A 27845-nucleotide genomic window follows, 5' to 3' on the forward strand; every position below is an offset into this window, starting at 1 on the left:
AGGTCAATATTGGCTCGGGCGACACTTGAATGGAGGCCGCGAGAAAAGAGCAAACAAGACCCGCGCTCCCTGGTTTATAACGGTTTATAAGTGTTCGGACCCGCTCTTGAGGGCTGTTTTCTGTTCCTGAAGACACAAAGAAGCGCCAGAACTCCCTGGAGGTCGCAGAAAGGCCGGATTTACCGATAAGAAAAGTTGTATCAAGTTGACGATCTGAAGCGGGCCGCGAGGATCGCCAAAAGGAGTCCGATGTGAGTTCGAGAAAACGGAAGTCGGCCCGCCACTGATAACTGCAGTATGGGGAACGGGGAGAGCGCCCCCGACCCGGCACTGCGCCACAACACCACCGCAGCAAGCATGAAGAGCCCCATGCCGGACCAGACCGAGCTGGAGGAGAGATTCGCCCGGGTTTTGGTGAGTGAAACTTTGTTTTGTGAGTCCCTCTCGACCCCCTGCTGTTCGCCCCCCTCCCCCATTGTCTCTTCGTGGGGGCGGAAAATACGGAAGTTATCAACAAAGCGTTCGAAACGATTCGACGTTTCCACACCACCTTTCGGAAATGTACCGTCTGAACTCCTGTTTGTTGTTGTGGTTTTCCTGTGTCTGGTCTGTAGATGTTTGCCGGTTTACACTCTAAACACAAAGAGTTGGAAAGTTTGAAAAGTTTGCTCCGTGACGGGTTAGTCAACAACTGGGCGTGGAGAGTGGACCGAGGTGACACGAGAAAAACTCTTTGTCACTCTCAGAGTGACTCACGATTGTTTCCTCTCTTGAGGTCATTAAACCTCATTGTATTGAAAATGATAAATTATATAGTAATCATGGTATAAAATTATGGCTCCCTCGCCAATTTGTACAAATTGTAATGTCTGAATCTTGATTAGTCACATGATTGTCAAGCCCCTTCGTGTAGTAACCCACCGGTCCAGTACTTAGTTAGAGTTATTAACTACAAGCCGTCGTGTGACGAACGGAACTATTAATAGCTCTGAGTCATCGTAAACACCGGGTGAACCTTAACCCCTCAGGAAGTGTAATGGGTTCTTTAACAGATTCAAGGTGTGCATGAAGACCGGCGACTCCCAACTTCCCTCCTTTGATCCCTCAAGCAAATCAGGGTTCAAAGCCCAGATGGCTAGACGTGGATTCGAACCCTGAACATATGATCCAGATGTGGACTTGCTTTTGAAACCTTGAAGGGAAACTGTATCCAGTATAAGTTCCGCTCTTTCATTGTCTTGGTGTAACACACTGGTCAGCTTCGCAACTAGTACTTGTAACTTCCTTTTTTGATCCCTTCTGCAAATCAGGGCTCAAACTTCAAAGAACAGTTACAATGCCGAGATTCAAACCCCTGAATGTACAATCCAGACGCGGGTTGTTGACCTCAATAGGAAACTATATCTAGCCAGTTTAACCGCTCTTCAGTGTAACACACCGGCTTTGCAGGCGTGCAGTGATGGTCGGTTATATTACATCAAACAACCTTTCAGAAGTGCATTTTTGTAAATCATTTAAATCCAAACAGTAAACTCAAAGTCAAACTGTTTTTAGAGCCTGTAGTGAGGGTGGTCCTACATTACTTGATAATGTAGGAATGGAAATAAATATGAGTTAAAGCTTAGATTGAATACCAAATATAAAGATGGATTTTAAGCCCATGATAACAGAGTTTGGGGGCCAAATAAGACTCTCAGATAGGCTCTGATGATAGCCGTATAGCTTTAATCTGTTTGGTTATTTTTCATCGCTTGTTTTTTTTTGAGTTTTGTGAGTTTTGTCCCAGTTGAATGTTTTACCTCCAAACAGTGACTGTTGGACACAAACTCCCTCTGCATAACGGTACAACGCCCCTCTCTGGTTCTTGGCAGCCAGTTTTTGGCACATCCTTATAAACAGGAAGAACTTGAACTTGATAAAGTGGAACTCTCGGGAGGTGGCGACAATCAGTCAGCATACATGCAGACCGATAGCGCCGGTGTCAAAATGGAAAATAAAAATTGAAGGTTTTGTTGATTTTCAACCATTGATAGGTAGCTAAGGTGACATCAGGATTTTTGCTACAAAATTATTGATTATTGATATTGATTGAAACACCAACAACAAACTTCCTGGCCGGGGGAAATGTATTGATCAGGCCTTGACTTGAACAATAATAGAATCATGGCCAAACCACACAACATAACATCCAACCATGTCAGAAATGGACCACTCTTGCCAGAATTCTCAAAGAAAATATGGAGAATTTGACTGTCTTGTCAAGTACACCTGACACTGACAGCCCAGCTGCTAAGCTGAGGACCAGGAGGACCAAGCAGAGAAAAAGAGATGCACAATCCTGTTTCACCAAGCCCCATGCTGTACTAATTATGCTCTACCAGCTGTTGTAACCAGCCCATGCTGAGACAGGGTTGTCATTAGGGTTCCTAATCATAGTGTTTATGTAATTAAGCTAATTAAAAGCAATTTTGACAGGAAAATATAGTTACTCAAAATTCACACCAATCCCTCTTGGGTACTGCGACTAGATATTGCTGATATGGGACAATTTCTCTTGGCTGCTGGTTTCACGTTTCAACAATAGTTCCTTTCAACTCAGTGCTTTCTCTCTGTCGCATGTACGTGATTTTACTTGTGTTGCTGTGTTGAAACAAGTCTGGCTGTCGGGCAGTTTTACTGCGCCTTGTTTGTCCAGTTTTCTTTGCTTTGTTGTGAGTGTCTTTTGTTGTCCTGTAGTAAGTTACCCTCTACTTTAGGGAGCGTTACATAACATGTATTTAAATCAGCCACCTGCAGCCTTCTATAAATTGCATGTAAAAAGTTGAAGACAAAGTCTTTTGAAATGTCCAATTTTGGAGATAAAATGGAACTCTAACTTGTTGCTATCAACTTAAAACCACCACTTGGTGAAGCAGGGCTCGAAATTCATTTTTGGAAAAAGGTGCACTGGTGCACTCAACCCCAAAATTTAGGTGCACAGAAAGAATTCTGGGTGCACCACATAAAGCAAAGTTGCATGTCAGCAAAATGTAGTTGCTACTACCTCTCCTAAGAACTCCAATCTGTAATTCTATGGCTAACTTCAAAATTTCAAACAAGCAGATAAAGTACAACAAAAGATTAACCCAGTATTTCAAGCCCTGTGAAGTCTTGAAATTTATTGTGTTTTGTTCTTTTCAGCTTCAAAAGTTGGTGAAATTTGGCCCCTGGCCTAGTCTGCCTGGATTTCATCATCTTCTGAACTTTCTGATCTAGTCAGTTTCAGGAATACATTTCGCCTGGTGGTACTTTTCAAAGATTCCTGGGGGGTTCAACCCCTTACATAGAATTACATTACCACAATAAAAATGACAAATGATAACAAATAATACAGATTGATAGAAGATATAACCATTCATCAAACAACAGGAATCATGATTACATGATAATTGAAAAATTGTTGGCAATAGTTAAGAATTCCAGATGACTTTGTCCAAACTTGTGTCAGCCTGTGGTCCGGTAAGAGACAGAGGAGAAGCATTTCACACTCTGGTCTTCAACAACAACTTGAAGTCCGCCCACCTGAAGTGAGTCAGACTGTGACAGGAGGCGGCCTGCACCAGAGTGTGTTACTGTTAGGGTTGAACTTCAAAACACCCCCTCACTACTAAAACACCCACACACACCACTTATGTGCCTGATACCTCAGGGTCCTGTTACAGTGTACCTCCTCCGTAAATGGTTTTGTGACTCCAGCAGTCCAGGGCTCGAAATACTCAACTTCAAATTGCATGGAAGTTTCTGGATGGCAGGTAGAAATGTAGACAACTTGCAAATATAAAAAGAATTCAGACCAGGTTTTATGATCCATCGTTTAGCTAGACGACAGCATACAGAAGCTCAAGTTGTTGTTGGCTAAGGTATTTGCAGAAAGTTTTTCCAAATCGCTAATAAACTTGCACCCAATTATAAACAGCAAGTATTTCGAGCCTTGAACTAGCCTTGGGGTATTGGATGGCAGCTAAAACCTGTTGCAACTTACATGGCTGAAAAAACAATGAAAATGGGGAAAGCTCAGAGCGTTCAGTCGGGTTCACGTTGAAGTTGTTCTTTGTGGACAGGACAAGTTGAGAGTTTTGTATTGGTTTTTATAGCTGTTTGTTAGTTACAAAATGTCTTGGCCCTTATATAGGTTATAGTAGGAAGGAGTGAAGAATTTTTAGCACCGAGGTGATGATATCCCTAGAACGAAGGTGATCCGGCCTGACAGACTGGTCAGGGAGATGTTACACTGTCCAGACTGGACTCATCTGTCAGCCCAGCACAACAGTCCAGCCCTCATGTTTACACAGACAGGGGAGACACCCAGGGGGTTACATGTGTAGCCTAATGTACATGTAGGTCCCAACTTGGCTCTACACACACTGAAGCTATCAGGAACCCCACTGGGGTACATTATATTGTACATCAGATTCTGTAACACTGGCTGACACTAGTAACACAACAGTCCTGTCCTGTAGTTTGTACAGACTTGGACCCCGTTCACACTCATTTTTTTCAATCGCGATTTTTCGATCCGATCGCGATTGAATGCAAAGAAACAGGGATGGGTCCTGGAGACAGCCCTGATTTAGTGAACAGTGAAGCAAGCTTACCAAACTAAACGTACCACAGTAATACGTAGCCAGTCCCTTTCTATATCTAGCATAGACAAGTTTAGGTTTGAGTATTGCAGTCTGAAGACATGCATGTGAACCCCAGACTTGTGGAATGTTTTGTTTTTGTTTACATGGAGTCTGCAGGTATTCCTATGGAAACAAACACACCTGTCCTTTGGAATGACGTGGTCACACCTGGCGAAACAAACAACAATTATCTGTACCCTGGAAACAATGAGACATGGGATGGTGATTTGGAAATTGGGTCAAATGACGATTACCGAATTAGCAGATAAGTTAGTTTGAAATATGATGCCAGGATTAGAACAGAAATTCTTTTAGTTGTGTGTATTTTTGTGAAAAGAAAATTTATTTGTTTTCCATACTCAAACGTCAAAGCCAGTTTAGTATATTCTACAGCAAACTTCAGGAGGATAGAAGCTATGTTTACATCCTATTGTCTCATATATTATTTAGAAATGAAATAAATCTTTTATAAGACAAGCTGCTGCTATTCCCCAGTTGGGAATTCCATGGAGAGTCTGCAAATAAAAGAATGTTTGGTGGAATGTGACTGAAGGCCAACTCAAACTGCAGACTCGTTGAACTTCACTGTTCATTGAAATTTAAATTCTTGCTAAAAACAAGCACATCAGAAGTTTTTGGGGACAATATTGAGTTCTAAGAATTTATGGATTAGAATATCCGTGTTGTAACTGCTCGACAACACGCCCTACTTGCCAAAATGTTGATTAAATTTTCATTGTCTATTAATATGTATAATAAAAAGAAAGTAAAAACTGGCGCCTTAGAAAGTTTGGGGACCATTTGCTATGAGTTCTTAGACTTAATGGGATTAGAATACATGTACATGTATCTGTGTTATTGATATTGGGGCGAGTTGATTAAAATACATGTTCCTGTATCTGTGTTATCGCTCTTTGACAACTTGTCCTACTTTCCGTGATAGCAGAAGAATTTATGTGAGTTCATGTTACAGATCAGATCTGCTTGTCTGTGATTAGAACACTCGGACTGATTCAAATTTTCAGCATTTGAAGATTTTTTTTTTCTTGATTCACTCCAGAAAGTGAAGCATACACATGTTGCTTTAAGGTTTTATGTTTTCTTCTTCTGTATCTGCAGACCTATTAGGGCTCAAAATACTTCAAATTCCTGCACAGCGTGAAATTGAATAAACACAAATCCTTACACTTTGGGTACACTGCAAAATTGGGCTGGTTTTTAGGTTAGGTGAGAATTTCGAGCCCTGGCCTGCACTATAGCTAGTACTGGTATATATATATAGAATACAACAGTTGAACACAATGTATTCCGTATCGCCCGAGGTACTACAGGCCCGACCGCAGGTCGTATCGCCCAAAGGCCGGTGGGCAATACGGCCTGCGGGAGTGCTGGGACCGAGGGTAATGCGGAACACACCGTGTTGTATTTTATTTATGTCATACTCACCCAAAAAAACACACATTTCAATGCAAAATGTGCTTTGTTGAGAGAGTTTTGTGTCCTCAGACAAAAAAATTGTGACAACGTCGATTCCAACCTTCGAATCCGTTATTCGAATTTTGACAGCGGCGCAACCGGCGCACTCGAAATGCATTCTAGATATTCTATGGAAGCCCGTGTGATACAACTTAGAACCCTGTGTTATACGGAAAGTTATCGCACGATGCGGAACACCCGTATCGAACGTTTTCGCGGCCTAGGTATATATGACACAATATGCCATATGGCACTTACTGACTTAGTGGTTATAGGATACACATATAGATTCAAGATCAGAGGAACATTCCAGGCCAGAGAGGCACTTCACAACTTGTTTGTGCCAAGCCTCTATACAAAACATGGCAGTTTCAACTTGTCAAGTGGATTTTCTTGTATGGCATTACATAAAGTGTTCCGGATTTCTGCGTTCCGAAACGCTTTCAAACAGTTTCTGATTGCCCCTTCAAAAACCTGCCCTGACCAACTGCTTGGAAAATGCTGACAAGTGTGCTGCTTGCTTTGTGTTGGTCAAGTGTGCAGCTCCTGTACTGTGTTTTGTATACTGTAAAATGCAGAAATGTTTGTTGGGATTTAATTTTGCGACCTAGGGAGAAAATGGAGTGTATGCGGTGGTTTTGAGTTCGCGTTTGAAACAATATTAATAGTGGCGCTTCAGTCACACAATGGAACAGCTTTTTTGGGTGGTTTTAAGTTCACGACGAAAACCGCGAACATAAAACCACCGCGAACATTTCTGCATTTACAGTATTATATTGATGAGGGTTAGACTTATATTGATGAATTCGAAGACTAGAAAGTAAGACTAAGAATAGAGGATGCTGTCTGAAACATAGACATTCAAGACCTTGTGCAGTAGAGTTATATTGATTTATTATGTGTGCAGTATTGTGTATTATTCTGTGATATCATGAAGGCTTGATATCACAGAACAGATGTAAACTGTGCCAAGCCGTGGTTCAAATCTCCCGATGACGTGTTTGTTATTAAAACTGTGTGGCATGCAGACGTTACTGTGTGATTTCAGCACAATAGAGGCTGCATATTGACCTTACTACTGATATAACCGCTCTCTGACATATATAATACTGGGGCTTTGTGGGTTTGCGGCAGCAGATGGTTATCCTACTGTAAAGTGATTTCACAGTGACTTCATTTCATACTAACAAAGGGGTGGAATTATAGAGGTGTTTGTGGTATTTTGGATTTGCAATGAAGCTACACAGGGTTTTTCCTAGAAAAATTTAACAAGAGGGAGCACACATGCGAGGGAGTGAATTCTATGTATTTATGGAAGAATTCCATTGCTGAGTGAAGGCTGTATGCTGGATATTAAGCTAAAATCTGAATTCCACAAGGGGGTGCTGGGCTGAAACAAGAGGGTACAACGCCCCTCTTTCCTGATTTAGATGAACCCCTGCTACATGTACTAGTGTCCAGACGTGTGCATAACCGAATACACCATTGTGTGTGTGTGTTTGTTTGTTTTATTAAAATCTCCATTAGTGTTCAATTTTCGCAAATTTCAGACTGGACTACCTGGAGTTCGCTGTAATACATTAAATACAATTAAATGAAATGAAATGTAACACAAAAACCGAAAATGAAACAAAATCAAAAGTGGTGAACTTGAATCAAAAGTGGTGAACTTAAAAGTGTGCAAGTTCAACGTTGAGAGGTCACCGTAATCACTGCAAAAATAAAACTTCGCAGAAAATATCAAGACTTTAAACAGTATATTTCATCAAACAACATGCCACACCTAACCCTGCATGTCTATGGACAAAGGTAACTCTTGTATTCGGGCTGGTCAGAGCTTGTGAAGAGCCCCCTATCAGCCGTGATGATTATTGCAGGTTCTGTATGAAGAACAGACTGTAAACATGACTTGATTCTACATCCACAAGTTCTGTAGGAAACATGAAATATTGACTATTTAGGGTGTACAAAGGACTGAAACTAGCACAAGTACAGTCATGGTGTCTTAATGAGTTATCCGAGGTACTTTCAGAAGTACTTTTCAAATCTTTTTTTATTTTTTTATTTGCACATACTGTACCGGTATTAAAAGCAATTTACACTACAACAAGGAAACGTACTGGGGGTAGAGAAAAATCCATAATGGTTTGTTCCACATCTTCCCCCATCTAACCAAACAGCTCATTCTCAGATAAGTACAAATCTGACAAATCAAGTAATACTAACAATATTAAATGATGATAATAGTGATCCATTTGAAGCTAAGATATTGACCAAATTCTCCCCCCCCCCCAGGCGTCTATGGACCTGCCCCCAGACAAGGCCAAGGTCCTGAGAAGTTACGACAACGACAAGAAATGGGACCTCATCTGTGACCAGGTAAGGCAACTCTTTTCACTCTCACTTTCACCAGGTGGGGCAACAGGTGTTCAACAGGTGTTCTGTGGATTCTGCTGACTCTATTTGGTCTATCTAATGATTGTTCTGTATTCAAGTCAACTTTTTGTCACAGAAAACAGATGTTTCCAGCTTATTGCAGGTGCTCCCTTGGTAGCGAATCAAAGTTGCTCTTTGCCAAATTGACCCTAAAACTAGTAAAAGGATAGTTTCGTCTTTGATTGATGGTTTGTTGGTTTGTTAAGAGAACTATGTTGAGCTCTGTTTTGTTCTTTTGTTTTTGAAAGTTTTATTTTAAGTTTGTTGTTGTTCTGTTACAGGAAAGAGTGCAGGCGAAAGAGCCCCCCCACACGTACCTACAGAAACTGCAGGGGTACATGGAGGTCAACACAGCCAAGAAGGTCTGAACGACATTCTGTTTAATTTATGAAATCTTTGACAATAGATAGATCCTGTAGTGTGGCAGGTGTAGCACTTTGACGAACCTACTGTTAGAAGAACTTTATTGCACGACAATTGTACATGGTACAAAGTATAGCAAGGATTCATAAACATGCATAACATTTGACTTTTACTAATATTTAACATTTTCAGAGAGCTCATCTACAACATGAGTAACAATCAATCTAATAATGTTATGAAACCTGATATGATGTGACAAATGTAGCAACTTGCAGATGGTCATCATCACTTTTTCCACATTTCATGATGACTTAGAAGAACAATTTGACTATACTACAGCTTTATCTGATAAATAAGATTTGAACGAACAGATGTTTTCAGGAGAAGATGTAGAAAAGATGGGGAAGGAATCCATGCCTTAAACAGTAGATGTTGGTTTGGTTCATTCTACTGTTTTTTGTCTCAATTTTTTGTGAAAAACAATGTTTTCTCCTTCTGCCCAGAAGAGTAGTCGCAAGATGATGGAGTCCACTCAGGTGCTGAGGGACATCGAGATCTCGCTCAGGACCAACAACATCGAGTAAGTCTGCACTGTACTCTGCTCAGGGAAAACTAGGAATAAACATACTCTTTTTGACAAAATATAAGATCTTTACTGTACTACCTACATGTACAACCAGACATTTACATTTAAATTTCATGCAGGACTAACAACATCGAGTGAGTCTGACTAAGATCTTTATATGCACTTAGGAAGCCTTTCTCTTTCTGGTTTTATGTGATGATATGGTCACCGTGGTATTTACCTTGGGAAAATCATGATAATGTTGACAAAAGAAAGAAATCTGACATGTTTTGTATTCCCAGGTGGGTTAAGGAGTTTCTGAACCAGGAGAACAGTGGTCTGGATGTGCTGGTGGACTATCTCACCTTCTCACAGATACAGATTGTCTCGTAAGTATCAATGTCTTCATAGATTTTTAAAAGAAAATGTTGTATAGCAAGATAGTAATTTTTCTGTGCTAAAGAATAGAATGTGATTGGACTTTTATGAAATATATCCGTGAAATAACAGAGAAGCAACAACAAATCATTCTTTATTTCTTTATTTGAATTTACCACATGGAAAATTCTGTACTTTGCTTGTACATGGTATAGTAAATTTTTGTAATTTCAGGCCAGCAATGGCCATCCATACCTTTAAGCCTTACAAATATTGATATGAAGTAAAAGTAACTCTCTAAAATACAGCTGTTATGTTTTTGCCTGTCCAGTTAAGATGACACTCTGGGCAGCATTACATACATGTAGTTGGTTCCAGCTCATATCCGTGGAGTCCCTCCCTAAACTTCAAACCTTCATCAGTACATCTTAACACACATTTTTTCCTCCATCCTACAGTAAAGACGACACGTTTGGCAGCATGTCTGCCAACTCCAGCCTTCGGAACATGGTCGGTTCCAGCCCGTACGCGAAAAGTCCGTCCCGCAAGTCCACGAAGAAGAACCGGGACGTTGGAACGACGCGCGAGCGGGAGGACGTGCACGTCTGCATCATGTGTCTGCGCGCCATCATGAACTATCAGGTAGGGTTGTCAGCTGGACCAGGGGTTGAGAGTTCGAAGTGCAAAGGTCAGGTGTGACTGGTCGTTCAGTGTAATAATGTTTATTGTTAATTTTTTCACATATGCAAACAAAATGATAATACAGAATAAGAAGAAAATGCAGGGGAAGGGACCGAAACCTATGTGGCTTTTCTGGGCCTCCTCCTTTAGAAACTTGATACAGTAGTATGAATGGTGTGAATCATACGTAATTAAAACTAGTAACAAAAGAAATAAATTGAAATTATACCATAGATTATCTATATGAATCAGGAGTAAGTTACACATGTGAAAACTAATTGTTGTTTCTGTTCCCCAGCATGGCTTCAACATGGTGATGGCACACAAGATGTGTGTAACAGCGATCGCCCTCAGTCTCAACCACAACAGCCCCAGGTAGGAACACAACTCCTGTCTTCTGCTAGTACCTAACCCTAACCCAACCATAACTGTCCCAGGTAAGAACACTCCTACCTTCTTCTAGTACACGTACTTACTAACCCCAACCCTAACCTTAACCCAACCACAACAGTCCCAGGTAAGAACACACGTCGGTCACCTACCGCAAGCTCTTCTTTGTAGGATCGTACAAAACTGAGATGGCTTTGAAATAAATACATTATGATAAAATAAATGTACCTTTGTCTTATTGTACACATCTCGTCATTTTGCTTTAATTTGTGCACTACATCACTATATTGTATGTACTGTTGTATCCATGACATCACATAGTTCTGTTCACCTCTCATGACATCACCAAGTTCTGAGCACGTATCATGGCATCACTTAGCTTTGTGCACCTCTCATGTCATGACAAGTTCTGATCACGGTGGCTTGAGCCCTTTTTTTTTAACAACTTCTTTCTCTTCCTTTCTCAGGACGAAGGCCCTGGTGCTTGAGCTGCTGGCAGCCATGTGTCTGGTGAAGGGGGGACACGAGATCACTCTCAAGGCCTTCGACAACTTTAAGGAGGTACGTGTCATGCTAAGACACCTCAGATGTGAGGATTGGTGTAAACGTTACACAGTAACATTTGGTCATGGTCTTTCTGTTTACTCTGTGTCATCTTGAACTGTACAGATTGATAATGATAGCAATGAATAGAAAGCCAAGTTAAAGTCCTGCTGTCAAATAGTATGGGAAAAAAAGAACTATAAAACTGAGAACATCTTTTTCTTTTCTTTTGTATTGAGGAAAATACAGACAACATTTGTACGCTAAAAATGCTGACCATTCATGTTCGTCTCTTTTCTATCCCCAGGTTTGCTATGAGACGAAGCGATTTGAAAAGTTGATGGACTCATTCTGCACAGAGGAGAGCAACATTGACTTCATGGTAAGGATGACTTTATGTAATACATGACACTAAAACTTGCAAAACATATTGCTAAATGTAGATGTAAATGTCTCCTGTTCAGTAAATTTCAGTCACTTCTTATTTGTTATGAAAACAGAATCAATTGTATGTAATTGTTTGTATAGATATTAGATACTTGATGTTCTTGAATGACATGTTTGAACACAAATGAGAAAGTAGTTGTGTTTATTTTGTATCTTATTTTATGACTCTGGCTGTAATATACCGGTAGCAAGGGCTGCCCAAATTGACAGTGGCAGTTACAGACATGTACAATATATATATATCCTTTTTACAAATTGTTAAGGTATAGCTCATTGAAGGTTGACAATTTTGGTGGACTCTAGACTAACCTGTTGTTTGTTTCAGGTTGCCTGTATGCAGTTTATCAACATCGTTGTTCACAGTGTGGACGACATGAACTACAGGGTACATCTACAGTATGAGTTCACTCAGCTCGGACTGGACACTTATCTAGAGGTGAGTGTGGGGAGGGGGGCATGTCAAGGTCACAGTATGGGGAGGGGGGCACGTTGTTGTCCACAGTGTGGACGACATGAACTACAGGGTCCATCTACAGTATGAGTTCACTTATCTGGAGGTAAGCTGTCATGTAAGAAAATATACAAGACATCTCTGCATTGCAGTGCAAAATTAGAATTAGAATAAAAAGCATTGTATGAAAAAATGTTACTGTTACCATTGTGTGTTGTTCCACAGTGAATATATAATCTCTTTTCATAATTTTTTTTTGAAATAGAATTTGACGAAATCTTCAGTGCATAGACATACATAGATCCTAGGCTAAGTCATTTGTAAACTGACCCTGTCTTAGTCTTAGTCACAGTTTTATGACAAGAGAACTTTTTCTTAACTCAAAAAATATTCTAACGTTGCTTAGATGTATTCGATACAAACGATAACCCCACAGTTCTTTCCCAGTGCGGATAAACGCTTCTCCCTTCACATGTAATTTTTGTTTAATCACAGAAACTGCGGAACACTGAGAGTGACAAGTTGGGGGTGCAGATCCAGGCGTACCTGGACAACAAGTTCGATGTCGCATCGCTTCTGGACGACTCCGAGACAAAAACGGCCGCTCTGGAGAGAGTGGTGGAGCTGGAGGAACAGGTCTCACATGTAAGTTTGTAGGGTATCACATGTAAGTTTGTAGGGTATCACATGTCATTTCAGTGATTTCACATGTACATGTAAGTTTGTAGGGTATGACATGTAGGGATTTGAATGAACTCATGTGGATTCAGGTTCTGTATGTAAAATAATGATTATTATGAAATTATATATGTGTTGATGTTTTATGTTATCCACAACATTTTGTCAGTCACTTGTAAAAAGTGACATGATTTGGGCAAGCCATAGAAATGTTTCACCTGTCTGCAAGCAGCAACTTTGAATAAAGATTGATTGATTTGTCTTGTGCACATGAATTTTAAAAAGACTTTCCTCACTTGGTGGTGGAGTAACACCCACCAGGTCTCTTGGTTAATCTGTATGTCTGAAGTTTGTCCTAACATTGACACACACTAATTTAGAATGCCAAGTACCACACATTTGCCACTAAGAACAGTATAATTTTAGTGTTTTTTGAGTTTGCAGTTACACTTTAAGTCTCTGTTTCCTTCCTCACAGCTGAGCGAGAAACTGCAGGACCTCGAGGAGGAGTCTTTGGTGAAGAGTCTTGAACTTGAGCGGCAGCTGGCGGAGGCAATGAGGGAGGCAGAACTTCTCAAGGTACAACATCTTAACAACTTTTTGTTTCTCAGACTTAAACTGGTTCTTCAGTTCTTCTGTTAGTCACTGACGAAAGACAGCGGATGCTGTCTGAAACGTCTGTTTCAAAATTATATCCAGTTGCTTGAGTAGCTATTTTTGGCGTATCGTACTACCTGGATGTCTAACCCTCATCATCGTATTAAAAACTGAAGCTGTTCAGGCGAAAATTTGGGTGAGTCCAATCTTTATGTTGGCAACTGCAGACTTTGATTCTAAAGGTTGTTGTTTTTTCCAGGACACGTGTGCCAAAGCGGACACCGAGGTGACGACGTTGCGCCGGCTGGTCAAACAGAAGGACGAGGAAGTTATTAAACACCAGACCATGCTGGACTCCAAACTGCAGGTCAGCGGCTCCCTCTAGCAACATTGCCTAAAACTGCAGCCTGTGTCTTGTTTATGTCTCGTTTATCATTATTGAAATTTTACTGAAGGAGGTTATTTAACCAGACCCTGCTAAACTCCAGACTGCAGATCAGGGGCTCCCTCTAGCAACATTTGCTAATACTGCAGCACTTGCAGTACCTTGCTTATGTTCTTCTTTATGTTGCCTGGATCTTTATTGAAAACAAGAGCTATATCGCCAACACCATCACTCCACCATTCCCGACTAAAAATATACCCTTCTGCCTACGGCGAAGGCAATTAAATGTCAAACAGAATGTCTGTAGCCTGTTCCTTGTTACATGAGGATGGATGGGTGGTTGAAGTGATTGATTGCTGGATGGATGAATTGATTGATGTTTTGATGTTTTGATTGATTATTGATATCCCCCCTGCAGGAGCTGCAACTTCAGCGTCGTGAGGAGGCTGACGGAGCCTCGTCTCCCGGGGAACACGACGACAAACGCGCCGCGCCGATCCTCTCCATCCCCCCTCCCCCCGCAGAACCCTACCTGACAGACGCAGGTCGGTTTGTTTGTTTGTTTGTTTGTTTGTTTGTTTATTTGTTATTTGAACCTTTGCTTATTCATGAGAAGCTAAAATAGGCCTGCTGGCTGCTTTTTATTGAGGATAAGAGGGCTCAGGTTAGGGTCAGACAAAATATAACAAACTTAAAGGTACAAATTACAGGTTATGACCCGATAACTCAAAAGTTTTCAGTCAGTAATCAAACAAATAAAGCAGCAGCATCTTTCTCTATTATGCTTCTCTTTGAAAGGGAAGTGAACACATTGGCTTTTTTTGTTCAGCTTCTTCTGATATGGGCCAAACATTGAAATCCCTTTTGTCCAAATACTAGTAGAAAATACAAAGAAATATGCTTCAAGTGTACTTACTAAACTAAGACTTTGTGCTTGGTTCCTTAGTCTTACATTCAAGCGTACAGCGTTCAAGCGAAGACAAAAACATTTAGATTTTTTTACGCCTTTCCCGTGTTTCACTTGTAGGTAACAAAGTTCCAAGACCGGGTTCGCTGGCCACGACAGGAGGCGCGCCATCATCATCAGCAGGGGACTTGCCGCCCCCACCCCCTCCCCCTCCTCCCCCTGTGCCTCCACCTCCCCCACCCCCCGGGATGCCCCCACCCCCTCCACCCCTCCCTGGGGCTGCCATGGCAGGTAAGACTGACTTCTTAACTGCAAGTTTAGTTAGATGATTGTTGGTGTAGTCTAAAAGAAAGATTTACAACACTAATATGTTTGAATTGAAAGTCACCAATGACACTTTTACAAGCAACCATCATAAGTATTGTTCAATGAACAAAGACGTTTGTACAAAATGTGGACCCTTTTTACGTTATTATAATTGAAATAATTGAGCAAAATAAGCCAGAAAGTCTTTTCTCGGCATATGCTTGCACCATGCAAGTTGCAATGTTTTCGAGAAGAAACGATTTTATCTTGAAGACAAAAAGAATATGACACAACCAAAACAATTTTACAGCTGACCATGTTGGAATTGGCTGGGCTTACAATGTATCCACAATCTGCTGGCACATAACATATCTTAAGAAATTCTATACATACATGTAGCCTGTGTAATAACTGTGTACAGCATAAGGATTTGCTAAGAAGTTGATGTGTTCATGCAGCCCTTAAGATCAAGAAGAAGCACGTGCCAAAGTTCCGACTGCCTGTTCTGAACTGGGTCGCTCTGAAGCCAAACCAGGTCAAGGGTACGGTCTTCAGCGAGATCGACGACGACAAGGTCATCGAGGTAGGTTTCAAGGTCGTTTCTAGCATGTGGTTTGATGAGGAATGTAGGAAACTTGCTGAACTGTTTCAAGTGTGAACTAGATTGTCACAGAGATGGCAGACTTCGCACCCTTGCCCATACTGCTTTCCAGTCCAACAGACCAAATAACTGTGTATATATGGCAATGCAGCATACACACACACACAGACAGGCACAGACAGACACACATGCACACAGACAGACACACACATACACACAGACTCAAACACACACACATACATTGACAAGCACACAGACACACAAGCACACACAGACGGACAAACATAGAATCAAATCAAAAACAATGCTTCACATGTACACTTTTGGTCTGTTTTTTTCATTCATATCACAATTAGATATTTACATCCAGTATACAGTTATTATTCAGGTTGATCTCAGGATATTGTCATTGCTTTTCAGTGGATTGAAAATACAATACAAGGTGCTCTTTTTCTCTCTCTTGTCATTATAATGCAGTACTTTGAAACTTGGATACGAGATGCTATTTCTTACCTCCCCAGGAATTAGACATGACGGACTTTGAAGACAACTTCAAGACGAAGGCTCAGCCCCTGGACTCAAAGGAAGACTCCATTGCTAAGAAGATATCCGAGAAGTCTATAAGGAAGAGGGACCAGGTGACGCTGATCGATGCTAACCGTGCAAGAAATCTCGGTAGGAACCAAACAGACGGGGTGGTTGAAAAGCCCTCTTTGTTACTCTCCAAGCAGAGGAGGGGTTCCGGCAGGTTTTTGACGTGTTTTTAGGCTTTTTTCACGTCAAAATCCTGCTGGAACCCCTCCTCTGCTTGGAGAGTACCCTTTGTTTGAACAACCGTTTTAGACCTCGTGAACCTTTTTAACCTTCTCCCTGCTACCTAACGCAATAACCAGTACAAAATTCAGGTGCCAAAAGGCTACCTTAGCAGACGGAAGGTTAAAAGGCATCTAGATATCTACGTTTAGAAGAAAGTAGGGTTAAATAGTCTTTGTATTGAGGAATTGATGAACTGTTGAGCAGATTAGTTTGTACTAACGTTACTTTCCAGCTGGAGTAGCTAATTAAAAGTTGATTGGTATTACTAATATCCAGTAGGAATAAAGGTACATGTAATTACTAGTACTGATTGATTGATCTTGCTTCTTTGCAGCCATCTCCAAAAGAAAGATTGCACTAGACAATGACCAGATCTTCCGGGCCATTGTTATGTAAGTATGCTGAACATTTCCATCATCTAAGTAACAGTGTACATGTATGCAACTTGTAAATTTGTAGGAGGAAAAATTGTAATGTTTTCTAGCTTCGTGTGTTTTGTCACAAACAGCCACTTCAATTGGAAAGGGGGAGCTAGAAATCTTTACATCCAACATCTAGTAGATATTAGGACAAAAACAATGTTAAGTTGATAGAGAAGAAGCAGTAGTTAAATGTCTTCTGGATAGCTTTCCATCATTATCATGATCCCTTTGAAGGAACCCCTCCCTTGTCAGACTCCAGGCTTTCCTCTGTCTATCAGTTCTTGGCCATGTAGGGCCCAGGTGTTGAGTTAGATTGTCCCTCCATCTTATATTGGGCCACCCTCTTGGTCTCTTCCAGTCTCTCAGTGTCCATTCCATGGTTCTTTTCATAGCCTCGAGTCATGAAAAAAGCATTGTGATTTCAAAGAACAAATGAACATCTTTGCCCCCCCCCCCCCCCCCCCCCCCCCCCCTCCTGCAGGTTTGACCTGAACGTGCTGAATGTTGACCAGGTGGACATTCTCATCAAGTTTGTACCGACGGACCAGGAGGTGAGTACGCTAGCGGGACAGGACAATACTCTCCAATAACAGCTGGCTTATTATTAACTCAGTATAGGATTTAAACTTTGAATCTGTCACCAGAAAATCTTCTTCAGAAGTTATTTGGTTGTTTATCCAGGACATTGTGAAACGACAAAAACATTTGGTAATGATTAGAATGAAAGCTCATCTGTGTTGGTAGGCAACGTGATTGAGGTGATTCGGAAGGGATTCGAAATGGGGGTCCAGTGTTTGAGGAGGTCTTATGATAAGTAACTTACATGTATGTGTGTTAAAACAATTGTCCCATTCCGTCCACACCAAGTGAAATCATTGGGAAAAAGTGAGAACATTTTATGAGAGTTGAAATCAGCAACATCTTTGATGTTAAATCCACTCAAAAGCATGTGTTTTTGGCATAAGATACCTGGAGGTCTAGACCACAGGTTACTTTGTCAAATAGTTAAAGTGTCATTTTGTATCTATATAGCTGGTATAACCGCCATTCGCCGTAACACACCAGCTTCGCAGACACACGACGCGGCAGCAGCTGGTTATATTACACAGAACGACCTGTCACGTCTAACCTTTGCATATCTAACTACATGCATTGTTTAAAGCTATATCTAATGAGGGTCCATTCCGGACATGTACCTGTACCTTATATTGCGTTTAGGTACACCTCCCTTTTCCCAACATGTCCCGTTCCCTCCCCACCAGGTAAAGGCATTCAGAGAGTACGAGGTCAGGGACAGGAAACCGGTGGAGAAACTCAGCGATGAGGACAAGTTTATGTTGCAGGTTATTCTCAGTTCCCTTTTCTGTTTCCTTACTTTTCTATCTTGTTGGTGCTGTTTTGGTGACTTTGTTAGCCACAATATTTTTGCGAAACTACCCTTCATGTTGTTTATATTTAACAAGTCATTTAATATATTTAATATAAAAATGTTATACCCATTGATATTTTGTGTTAGTATTATCAATGAATAATGCACACCCTGCTTCTGCTAGTTTACTTAACGTAAACTCTGTCAATCCCTTAAAATAATCTCTGTCTACCGGTAATCTTGAAACTTTCACAGTGGTTTTATTTTCATGTTTTTTGTGGTGATTTCTACACTGTGAACAGTTCTCCCTTCCATGACTACTGTGCAACAAAATTGCTTCAATCACGAATTTACCACACCGCGAAAAATCTCCTATTCCCTTCTAAAATAATGCAAATTAAATAAAACTAATGCGAAAGTAATTGAATTTACTAAGTATATCGTTCAACAGCCTTCCTACCTCTCTACAGGCACACAGCTTGCATCAGCTACCTCCTCTGGTGTTTTCTCTCACTTAGGCCACACCATTTAAATTTCTTGGTTAACGGGACGAAAAAAATGCTAGATTGGAAAATCAACATGAAAACAGAATCTCAGAGGAAAGTTTTTACTTTGGTGCACACAGTTTCAGGGAGTGAACAGGGTCAGGTGCAAGTTTTCTCCACTAGCCTTCTGTTTTCATGATTTGTTTTTGCTAGAATTTAAAGAAAAAATCTGTTAACCAAGGAATTAAATTAGTGTGGCTTTAACAACTTCTAATCTGACTCCCTGCTTTGTTTAAAGCTATCAACATAATTTTGAACACATTTTTTTTGTTTCACAGTTCAGTAAGATTGAGAGGATACAGCAGAGGCTGTCAATCATGAACTTCCTGGGAAACTTTGAGGATAACATCCACATGCTAACACCCGTGAGTACATCCAAACATTATAAACTTATATTCTTTTATTACAAAACGAATTTGTTTCCAACGTAACTTGATTTATCTTTATATTTATTTTAGTACAAAATGAATTTTCTGTCATATTTTCGAGCCTGACATTGTTGATATTGGCTAGATCTCTACATGTAAGTCGCTGGCTTGTCAAAGATTTCAAGCTTCTAGCATTTGTCAAAAACTCAGCAAACAGTGAAACATTTTTAGGATTTCAGGCGCATATTTTATGAATTAATGCTTGATCTGTGTGTTAATTCTGAAGAAGTTGTGCTGATATCTAGTTTTCTCTTCTTCTCCTTCTCAGCAACTGAATGCAGTGACGGCAGCGTCCATGTCCATCAAGGCCTCTCAGAAACTCAAGAAGATGCTGGAGGTTTGTTTGTTTGTTTGTTTGTTTGTTTGTTTGGTTGGTTGGTTGGTTGGTTGGTTGGTTGGTTGGTTGGATGGTTGGTTGGTTGGTTGGTTGGTTGGTTGGTTGGTTGGTTGGTTGGTTGGTTGGTTGGTTGGTTGGTTGGTTGGTTGGTTGGTTGGTTGGTTGTCTGTTTGTCTGTCTGGATCTGGAAATTAGAAGGTAGAATTTGGACACAAATCGCTCAAAAAGAACAAGACAACAGTACAATATTATAACATTATGAACTAATCTGTTTCTTTCCACCAGATCATCCTTGCGTTTGGAAACTACATGAACAGTTCCAAGAGAGGAGCAGCTTATGGCTTCAAACTACAGAGTCTGGACACAGTGAGTCCTTTTGTTTTACTTGCCATCTCAAGTTCTATGACCTTTACTGTTCTGTAATGTGACCTTTGCTGCCCCCCTCCCACCCCAACTGATGTTCTATGACCTTTATTATTCTGCAATGTGACCTCTGTTGACCCCCTTGCACCCCAGCTGATAGGTCTACGTTCTATGACCTTTGTTATTCTGTAATATGACCTTTGCTGCCCCCCTCCCACCCCAGTTGCTGTAATTTTCTATGATGACCTGTTGTTCTAACTTCTATGATGTGACCTTCACTGTCCCCCTCCCACCCCAGCTGCTGGACACCCGCTCCACCGACAGGAAGCAGACCCTGCTGCACTACATCGCCCCCTCCCACCCCAGCTCCTGTAATTCTCTAAGATAACCTCTGTTGTTCTGTGATGTGACCTCTGTTGCCCCCCTCCCACCCCAGCTGCTGGACACACGCTCCACCGACAGGAAGCAGACGCTGCTGCACTACATCGCCCCCCTCCCACCCCAGCTCCTGTAATTCTCTAAGATAACCTCTGTTGTTCTGTGATGTGACCTCTGTTGCCCCCCTCCCGCCCCAGTTGCTGGACACACGCTCCACCGACAGGAAGCAGACCCTGCTGCACTACATCGCCCCCCTCCCACCCCAGCTCCTGTAATTCTCTAAGATAACCTCTGTTGTTCTGTGATGTGACCTCTGTTGCCCCCCTCCCACCCCAGCTGCTGGACACCCGCTCTACCGACAGGAAGCAGACGCTGCTGCACTACATCGCGAGGATCGTCGCCATGAAGTACCAGGACATCGCCACCTTCCACAATGAGCTCAGGTTCATCGAGAAGGCTTCTCAAGGTCAGGCTACTGAACTTGACTTTGACCAGGGTGTTGATGACTGCACCATAAGATAGAGGCAGATTTAGTTGTACATGTTGAACTTGTATGTGTGAAAATTTTTCCAGCCTGTATGCCAGACCCCCAATCTCTATAAAATATTTCTCGTGTGGTAGATATTTTGAAGATTGGAGGTCTGGCATCCAGGCTTAACTTTTTCTACTTGGTGTACTTTATAATGAGTTTGCTGTATTTATAACCAAGCCTTTTTTTTTACATCAAGTATGTTTTTTTTACATCTTTTTACAGGGAATGAAGAATTGTTTTTGCCCCAATTTTGGCTTTTTCTGTGTATTCGTCTGTGCAGCTGTGTCTCTGTCTCTGTATGTGCACTGTGGTATTTCTTCAATTCCCAATATACACAATGCAGTCTTACCACAAACCTTATACTATCTTCGGTACTGCTATCTTTTATCATGGGATTGGAGAGCTTGCAAAGTAAGGGGTGAAGTTTGCTATCTCTGATCGCTTTGTATCTTCACTTGACCTTGACCTCTTTTTGACCCTGTGCCCTTCCAGTGTCCTTGGAGAACCTTCTTTACGACGTCCGAGAGCTCCTGAAAGGAAGCCTGCTATCTTTGAATGCTTTGTTTCTTCACTAGTTCTTGACATCTGTTTGACCCTGTTTGACCCTGTGCCCCCCCAGTGTCCTTGGAGAACGTCCTTTACGACGTCCGAGAGCTTCTTAAAGGAATGGAGCTGGTGAAGAGAGAGTTCTCCTTCAACGAGAACCCCGTCCTGAGGGACTTCTTGGAGACGTCTCAGGACAAACTGGACAAGCTGCAAGACGATGCCAAGACTGCACAGGTAAACAACAACAACAATAAACAGCAACAACAGTAAACAAAAACAATAAACTACAGCTGCTGTTAGCTTTTCTTTTTCTAGCATAGTAACCTAGGTCTTGTTTTTCACAAGGTACTTTGTTGTTAATTAGTTGTTAAGATAAACATCTGACAATAAAGATGACACACGAGGTAAGGAATGCTGGAGTCTTACTCTGTCCAAGAGTTGTCTAGTTTTGTTTCTTTTGATGAATACGGAGTAAACTAAACAGTTGCTGATGGTAGTACAGTCAAACCACCTCTAAATAAGTACCACCTGGCTAATATGACAACTTCTTGGTGTTCCCTAAGATAATTTTCCCCATTGACACAAGCATTAAGAATCCTGTCTCTAGTAACCACCTGTCCACATAGACCAGGTCTTATCTTTCCCCAACTGATCTTGTGCAGTTTTGACTGTATCTTTGTGATTTTGGTGCTTATTTCGTTTTCTTCTGATGTACGTACCACAAGAAGCATTACATAAGGACCACTTGGTCATTGTGACCACTTTTTGGTGGTCTATTAGATAGTTTTTCCCACTGACATTAAGAATCTGTGAATGAACTGCCTGTCCATAAAGACCAGATTTTATCTGTCCAGTCTTCTTTGGAAGTTTTGACTGTATATTTGTGATTTTGGTACTTATTTCGTTTTCTTCTGATGTCCGTACCACAGGAGGCGTACACAACAGCAGTGGAGTACTACGGCGAGAGTCCGCGCACGTTGTCCCCGAACCAGTTCTTCTCTCTCTTTGTCCGCTTCACAAAGGCCTACAAGGTAAGCTGTAGGGACTGTGCATACAAATGGGTGCTTTATAAAGTGATATCCTTTATCACATGATTGTCCTGCAAGTAATGTTAGTATATACATCAGGGGTTTTTCTAGAAAAAAATTTCAAGGGGGAGCATTACAAGGGAGTGGAGCAACCAAGTGGGAGATAGTGTGAAAGTGTTAAGTTTTAGAAAATTTCAAATTAAAATGGAGCATTCTTTGGCTTCCTGAGGAGCAAAATTACTGTCAGACAGGTCGCAGTTGAAGACTGTGGCGACATGTGACCTATTAGCATCCCTGGTCAATCCGAAGTTTATGCTTGTGGGAGAATCTGCTCCCCAGGGTAAGGGGGCGAATGGTCAGGGCATGGGGGTGCTCTGCCCCTGTTCCCCTCTTTAGATTAACCCCTGTACATTGTAGCTATTTTTTTATTTATTTGATTGATAAGGCAAAATGATAAGTCTGTTTTTTCCCACCAGGATGCAGAAGTGGAGAATGAGAAGAGGTTGAGACACCAGCAGGCAGAGGTGATTATGAAATTTAATGTCTTCTTGTTCTTTTACTATATATGGCATGTCTGGTTATTGAATACTACAAGCTTTCATAGAGGCCAACCATTGGCTATGTGTAACTCACAGTGGTATATTTATTAACATTACACAGGATAATTATATTAGATTGTAATGTTTGACTATCTTGTATGCAATATTTTTTGTGGTGTTTTTTGGTGTTACATTTGTATAATTGTGTTGTTTCAAACCTTGCTTCAGGACGAGACAAAGGCAGTGAAGAAGCAGAAACAGAGCAGACAGGAGCAGATGAAGCAGAGTCAGGTGTGTGTCGTCTTTGTTATCATATCATACCCCAGCCGCGATAACCTTCGATACGGCTGTTCGGACCGGTCCGTATTTCACGGTACGGCTCGGGGCGTCCCTAGTTCGATTTTAATGATTCAAACTGAACTCATTCAAATTATAGGTTTGTTCCCATACTGATTTTGATGTTCGTGTTTTCTGTCTTCCAGGACGCTCTCCTTGCGGAGCTGAAACAGAAGAAGTTTAAGGACCAGAAGACGGAGGCGTATCACGGAGCCATCGAGGACATCATCACAGGTACGAGCAAACAAGTCATCCCAAAATTCTTTCTTTGAAACTATTCTCAGATTTTAAAAGAGCGTCTGTACTCTGCAACAGCCCTAAATCAGCTTACAGATACATGTTCTGTGATGTGACCTTGGCTGCCCCCCTCCCACCCCAGTCGATATGTTTATGTTCTACGACCTGTGTTGTTCTGTGATGTGACCTTTGCTGCCCCCTCCCACCCCAGCTGATTTGGTTTTGTTCTTGACCTTTTAGTTCTGTGATCACAGTACTTAAGTGGCAGAGATTGGTGTTCTTACATAGGACTGTTTAGCCATAGCCAATGCTGTAGGGCTGATGTGAATTAGGATTTTACCATGGGCAATATTAACTGAAGGAGGCCGTACATACATTGTGTATGTATCTTGATAACACAATTTCAGGGAGTGGTTCAGACATGTTCGAGTTTACTAACAGGCCTCTGTTTTCTTGATGTCTTTTTGATACAATTCAAAAAACAAAAAATGTTAGAGAATGAAGGAAATAGAGTGGTATGGCCTGATGGTAATTGTTTCACAATTGACCAGCCCTTATGGATCATCTTTAAGAACTTTTCTTCTTTCTTTTTGCGCCTCCAGATCTGAAGAACGAACCCTACCGACGGTCGGACGCCCTACGGCGCAGCTACCGCCGCAAGCAGGAGGAGAACCTCAAGGTCACCATCAGCAGCGAAATGGAGGTGTGACCTTGAAACTGAAGGTCATGACCTTGACCCCATGTTCCCTTGCCAGAAGGTCACTGGCTCCAAAAGTCAAAGTTGGGCACATTAAAAGTGTTCTGATGCATTTTATGAGGATATGTTCACGAATGAAGAGCTTTGTAAGAAGTATAAGAGGCACTATTTCATCATCAAACCCTGTGCACAGGAACCGATGATGTCAGAAGTCTACTCAAACATGGAACAAAAGAGAATTTAGGTGTCTGCTAAATCTATATTTTCTATAGACAGTGATTGAAGTCTAGCCTAGTACATGTAAAGCAGATGTTTAAACCTTTTCTCCTTCGCTGCATTGTGCCTTTAGCCCACTCAAAGATAATTTGTGGATGGCATCTTCTGAAAACCCCATATTTTATGCAAGAGGGCAAGGAAAATTTGTCTTCTTTTGTGATAGTTGTGCTCATTTTTTTGACAATCATGTTGTGTGTTTTTTTTTTATGTCAGTTTTAGGAAGGGTTTACGGAGACTTCTCAAAATTCGGCCACTCATCACAGGGTGCGAGTATTGTCACGTATTGTTGCCCATTTATCAAAGAAATCCAGATTTCAAAAAAGCAGTTACCCAAGCAAGTGGATAAAAATTTTGTCCAGTTGCTTGAGTAACTTTTTTTTGGGCATATCTTATTACCTGGATGTCTAACCTTTATCAAATCCAGATTTTTTCTTTGGGAAACGTGACAAAACCTTTGTCCTCAAACTCATGATGCCATCAGTAAATTCAAGTTTGTTGTAAGTTGTAACCTTGCTAAGGTTGATACTTCTCATGTATAAAGTAAAGTATTTTTGAATGTAAGTAAAATGGAAGAAATTCAGCAAAGAATTAAAAATGTATGTTTGTATCAGATTCTATTCCCTGCGTGCCTTAAACTTTGCTTCACGCAGATAATCACCAGGTTATTTGAGCAGTGACAATTTGATCTAACCAGTTCTATAAGTGCCTAACGCCATAAATAATTACTCAAGCAACTGGATAAAATTTTGAATTTTGACTGTTTCAAAATTTTTATCGAGTTGCTTGAGTAATTATTTTTAGCGTATCTTACTACTTGGATGTCTAAGTTTCATCAACGTATTTGTGCCTCAATTTATGCAGCTGATTTGAAAGTTGGGCAACGATGATATACTGTATTTTACTCTACCGTTGCATCGCTTATTTCGTGGTGCGCGGACAGCAGAGAAAGTGATTTGTGAATGATTTCAAAGACTTGTGGAAATTTTTTGTTGATCAGATAGGAAAAGTACTTAGCCATGGTGACACTGTCAATAATTATGCACCAATTATAACAAACTTGTGCTTTGCTGCGTTGCAGGGATTTTTCTAACATTCAGGCAACTAAGAAATAATTTAGACCACTGTGACATCCAAAAGGAATGATTAAGAATTCTAGCAAACCATTTTCGTCAAAAATCAGAGAAAGTAGAATGTTGAAAAAATGTAGAGAACTCAAAAACCATGTTTCAATGGATTCACATTGTACAATATGCACTTATTAGGTAATACATGTGCAATTTATGCTACAGTATTAGCTATGCATCCACTGTGTATATGTCCTAGATATTGACCACTCAAAGTGTAAATTAATTATACATGCGTTTCTCAATCATTATTAGGAACAACTACTTTGTGCTGTTAAGCTATAAGTCATCAGAAGTATCTTAATAAGACGCATTTCTGTAGCCCTTGGGCTACATATTTGTGCAAGTCACTACAGCAGGGGGCTGGTCTGCAAGTAGTGATGTGTGTTTAACTTCCATACTCTTTCCCAAATGCTGAGTGCTAAGCAGAGAAACCAGTACGGGGATCAAACTCACAACCACTGTACCCACTAGGCCATTGCACCGGTTCTCAAGTCATCATGCTTGAGGTTAATGTTTTAGGGTGATTTTTCCATTGTTGAAGTAAGGCAATAGTGAGGCTCAAAGTACTTCAGGCCAGTAGGACGCAGATATGTGTGGTGTTATTTGTCTACAAAAATTTAACTCGTAACAATCACAATTTGTTTTATCATTACACATTGTGCCTTAAAAACCATTTACTTCCCACAAATATTGTATGCAATAAGAGATGCAGAGTTGAAGAAGATATTACAATCACTAACCTTCTTACTACACAGTGTGCCTTAAAAAGTAATAACTATATTTTGTCCCACAACCATTGTGTGTTACAGGAAATTATGATGTTGGGATGATATTTCTTTGATCAGTGCTTGTTTTTTGGGTTAGCTTTTTTTTTCATTGTGATTTGCCAAGTGCCTTAACAGGTCAAAGCCATGTGTAATTGTTGTGCAAAGTTTTATGTTGCTTTTTCTCACTGTCAGCATTATGTCAAAGTCTTAACTGTTATGAACAAAATTCAAGCATATCTACAATGAAAAATTAGATATTCTAGCAGGAAAGTGAGGGAATAGATTATCAAAGACTAGTGAGGTTGAAATTTCACCGTAACAACAACTTCGTCCACCTGGCAGTAGGGAAATGTATGATCTCTTAATTGATACATGTGTCTTTGTTGTTTTGAAGTTACCTACAGATTTGGAGTGGAAATTTGTTTAAATGAGTGATGTTACTGAGATGTTTTGCACAGTTCTTATGTGTCCCAAGAAGGGAGTTTGTTTTCTAAGATGTGTAATGATCAGAAGGGCACAGTTCTTATGTGTCCCAAGAAGAAAGTTTGTTTTCTAAGATGTGTAATGATCAGAAGGGCACAGTTCTTATGTGTCCCAAGAAGGGAGTTTGTTTTCTAAGATGTGTAATGATCAGAAGACTTTTTTTCAAGATGACAAGTTCAGACCTTCTCAAGACAAATGTTATAAAAGTTGAAGGTCACTTAGATATCATAATGATTCTAATAACACAGCAAAAATTGGCATTTTTTCTTTAACTATTGTTTGTATACGTGAGATTTATTTGATACACACCATCGCACTGTACCTGTAATGATACACTGCAATTATAACTAACGCCTTTTCATATCGTTTCACTCACGAACAGTACATAAACTTGTGGATGTCTAAATTTTGATTTAAACAATCAGAGTTACATCTGCCAACTCATAGTTTATTTTTAACCTTTCATGTATTGTGCGGTCACCCATGCATCTGTGTAATGGACAGCGCTATAGCGCACGTTGTCCGTTTGAGGGTTAAGTGATTTCGCTGTTGCAATCACGCATTTTGTTTACTTATCAAATGTGCCACTAACTATTTCCCATCCGTTGTTATAGTTTTAATTTGCTCATTGCACTAGATACTGATAATGACATTCGTATGATTTGTGCCAGTTTTTAATAATTCTGTAATGTTGCAATCGTGGACAAAATTGTCTCTACACAAAACTAGTTAATAAAATCTGTCTGCAGCA

The 27845-nt window shown here is 40.7% G+C and overlaps 1 protein-coding gene across 4 annotated transcripts; it reads left to right on the top strand.

The window, feature by feature from the left end:
• On the top strand, positions 1-27845 carry LOC136446801 (formin-like protein 2). 4 transcript variants are annotated; one of them, XM_066445381.1, is made up of 30 exons: positions 2-414; positions 8436-8519; positions 8858-8938; positions 9443-9519; positions 9807-9893; positions 10341-10524; positions 10862-10938; positions 11421-11514; positions 11804-11878; positions 12269-12379; positions 12890-13039; positions 13550-13651; positions 13929-14036; positions 14473-14599; positions 15082-15252; positions 15726-15850; positions 16390-16543; positions 17019-17076; positions 17588-17657; positions 18369-18449; positions 19299-19385; positions 19717-19785; positions 20071-20151; positions 20863-20992; positions 21678-21838; positions 22534-22635; positions 23109-23156; positions 23400-23462; positions 23654-23741; positions 24347-27845. In XM_066445381.1, the coding sequence occupies exons 1-30, from the start codon at positions 298-300 to the stop codon at positions 24451-24453; spliced, it is 3069 nt and encodes a 1022-aa protein (XP_066301478.1). In that variant the 5' UTR covers positions 2-297; the 3' UTR covers positions 24454-27845. The 4 variants fall into 4 exon arrangements, with proteins under 4 accessions (XP_066301480.1, XP_066301481.1, XP_066301478.1 ...); XM_066445382.1 differs by having other exon boundaries at positions 9446-9519; XM_066445383.1 differs by lacking the exons at positions 21678-21838; positions 22534-22635; positions 23109-23156; ... (1 more) ...; positions 23654-23741; positions 24347-27845 and adding an exon at positions 21551-21667 and having other exon boundaries at positions 1-414.

The sequence above is a fragment of the Branchiostoma lanceolatum genome, chromosome 13 (assembly GCF_035083965.1).
Source record: "Branchiostoma lanceolatum isolate klBraLanc5 chromosome 13, klBraLanc5.hap2, whole genome shotgun sequence".
Taxonomy (NCBI): domain Eukaryota; kingdom Metazoa; phylum Chordata; class Leptocardii; order Amphioxiformes; family Branchiostomatidae; genus Branchiostoma; species Branchiostoma lanceolatum.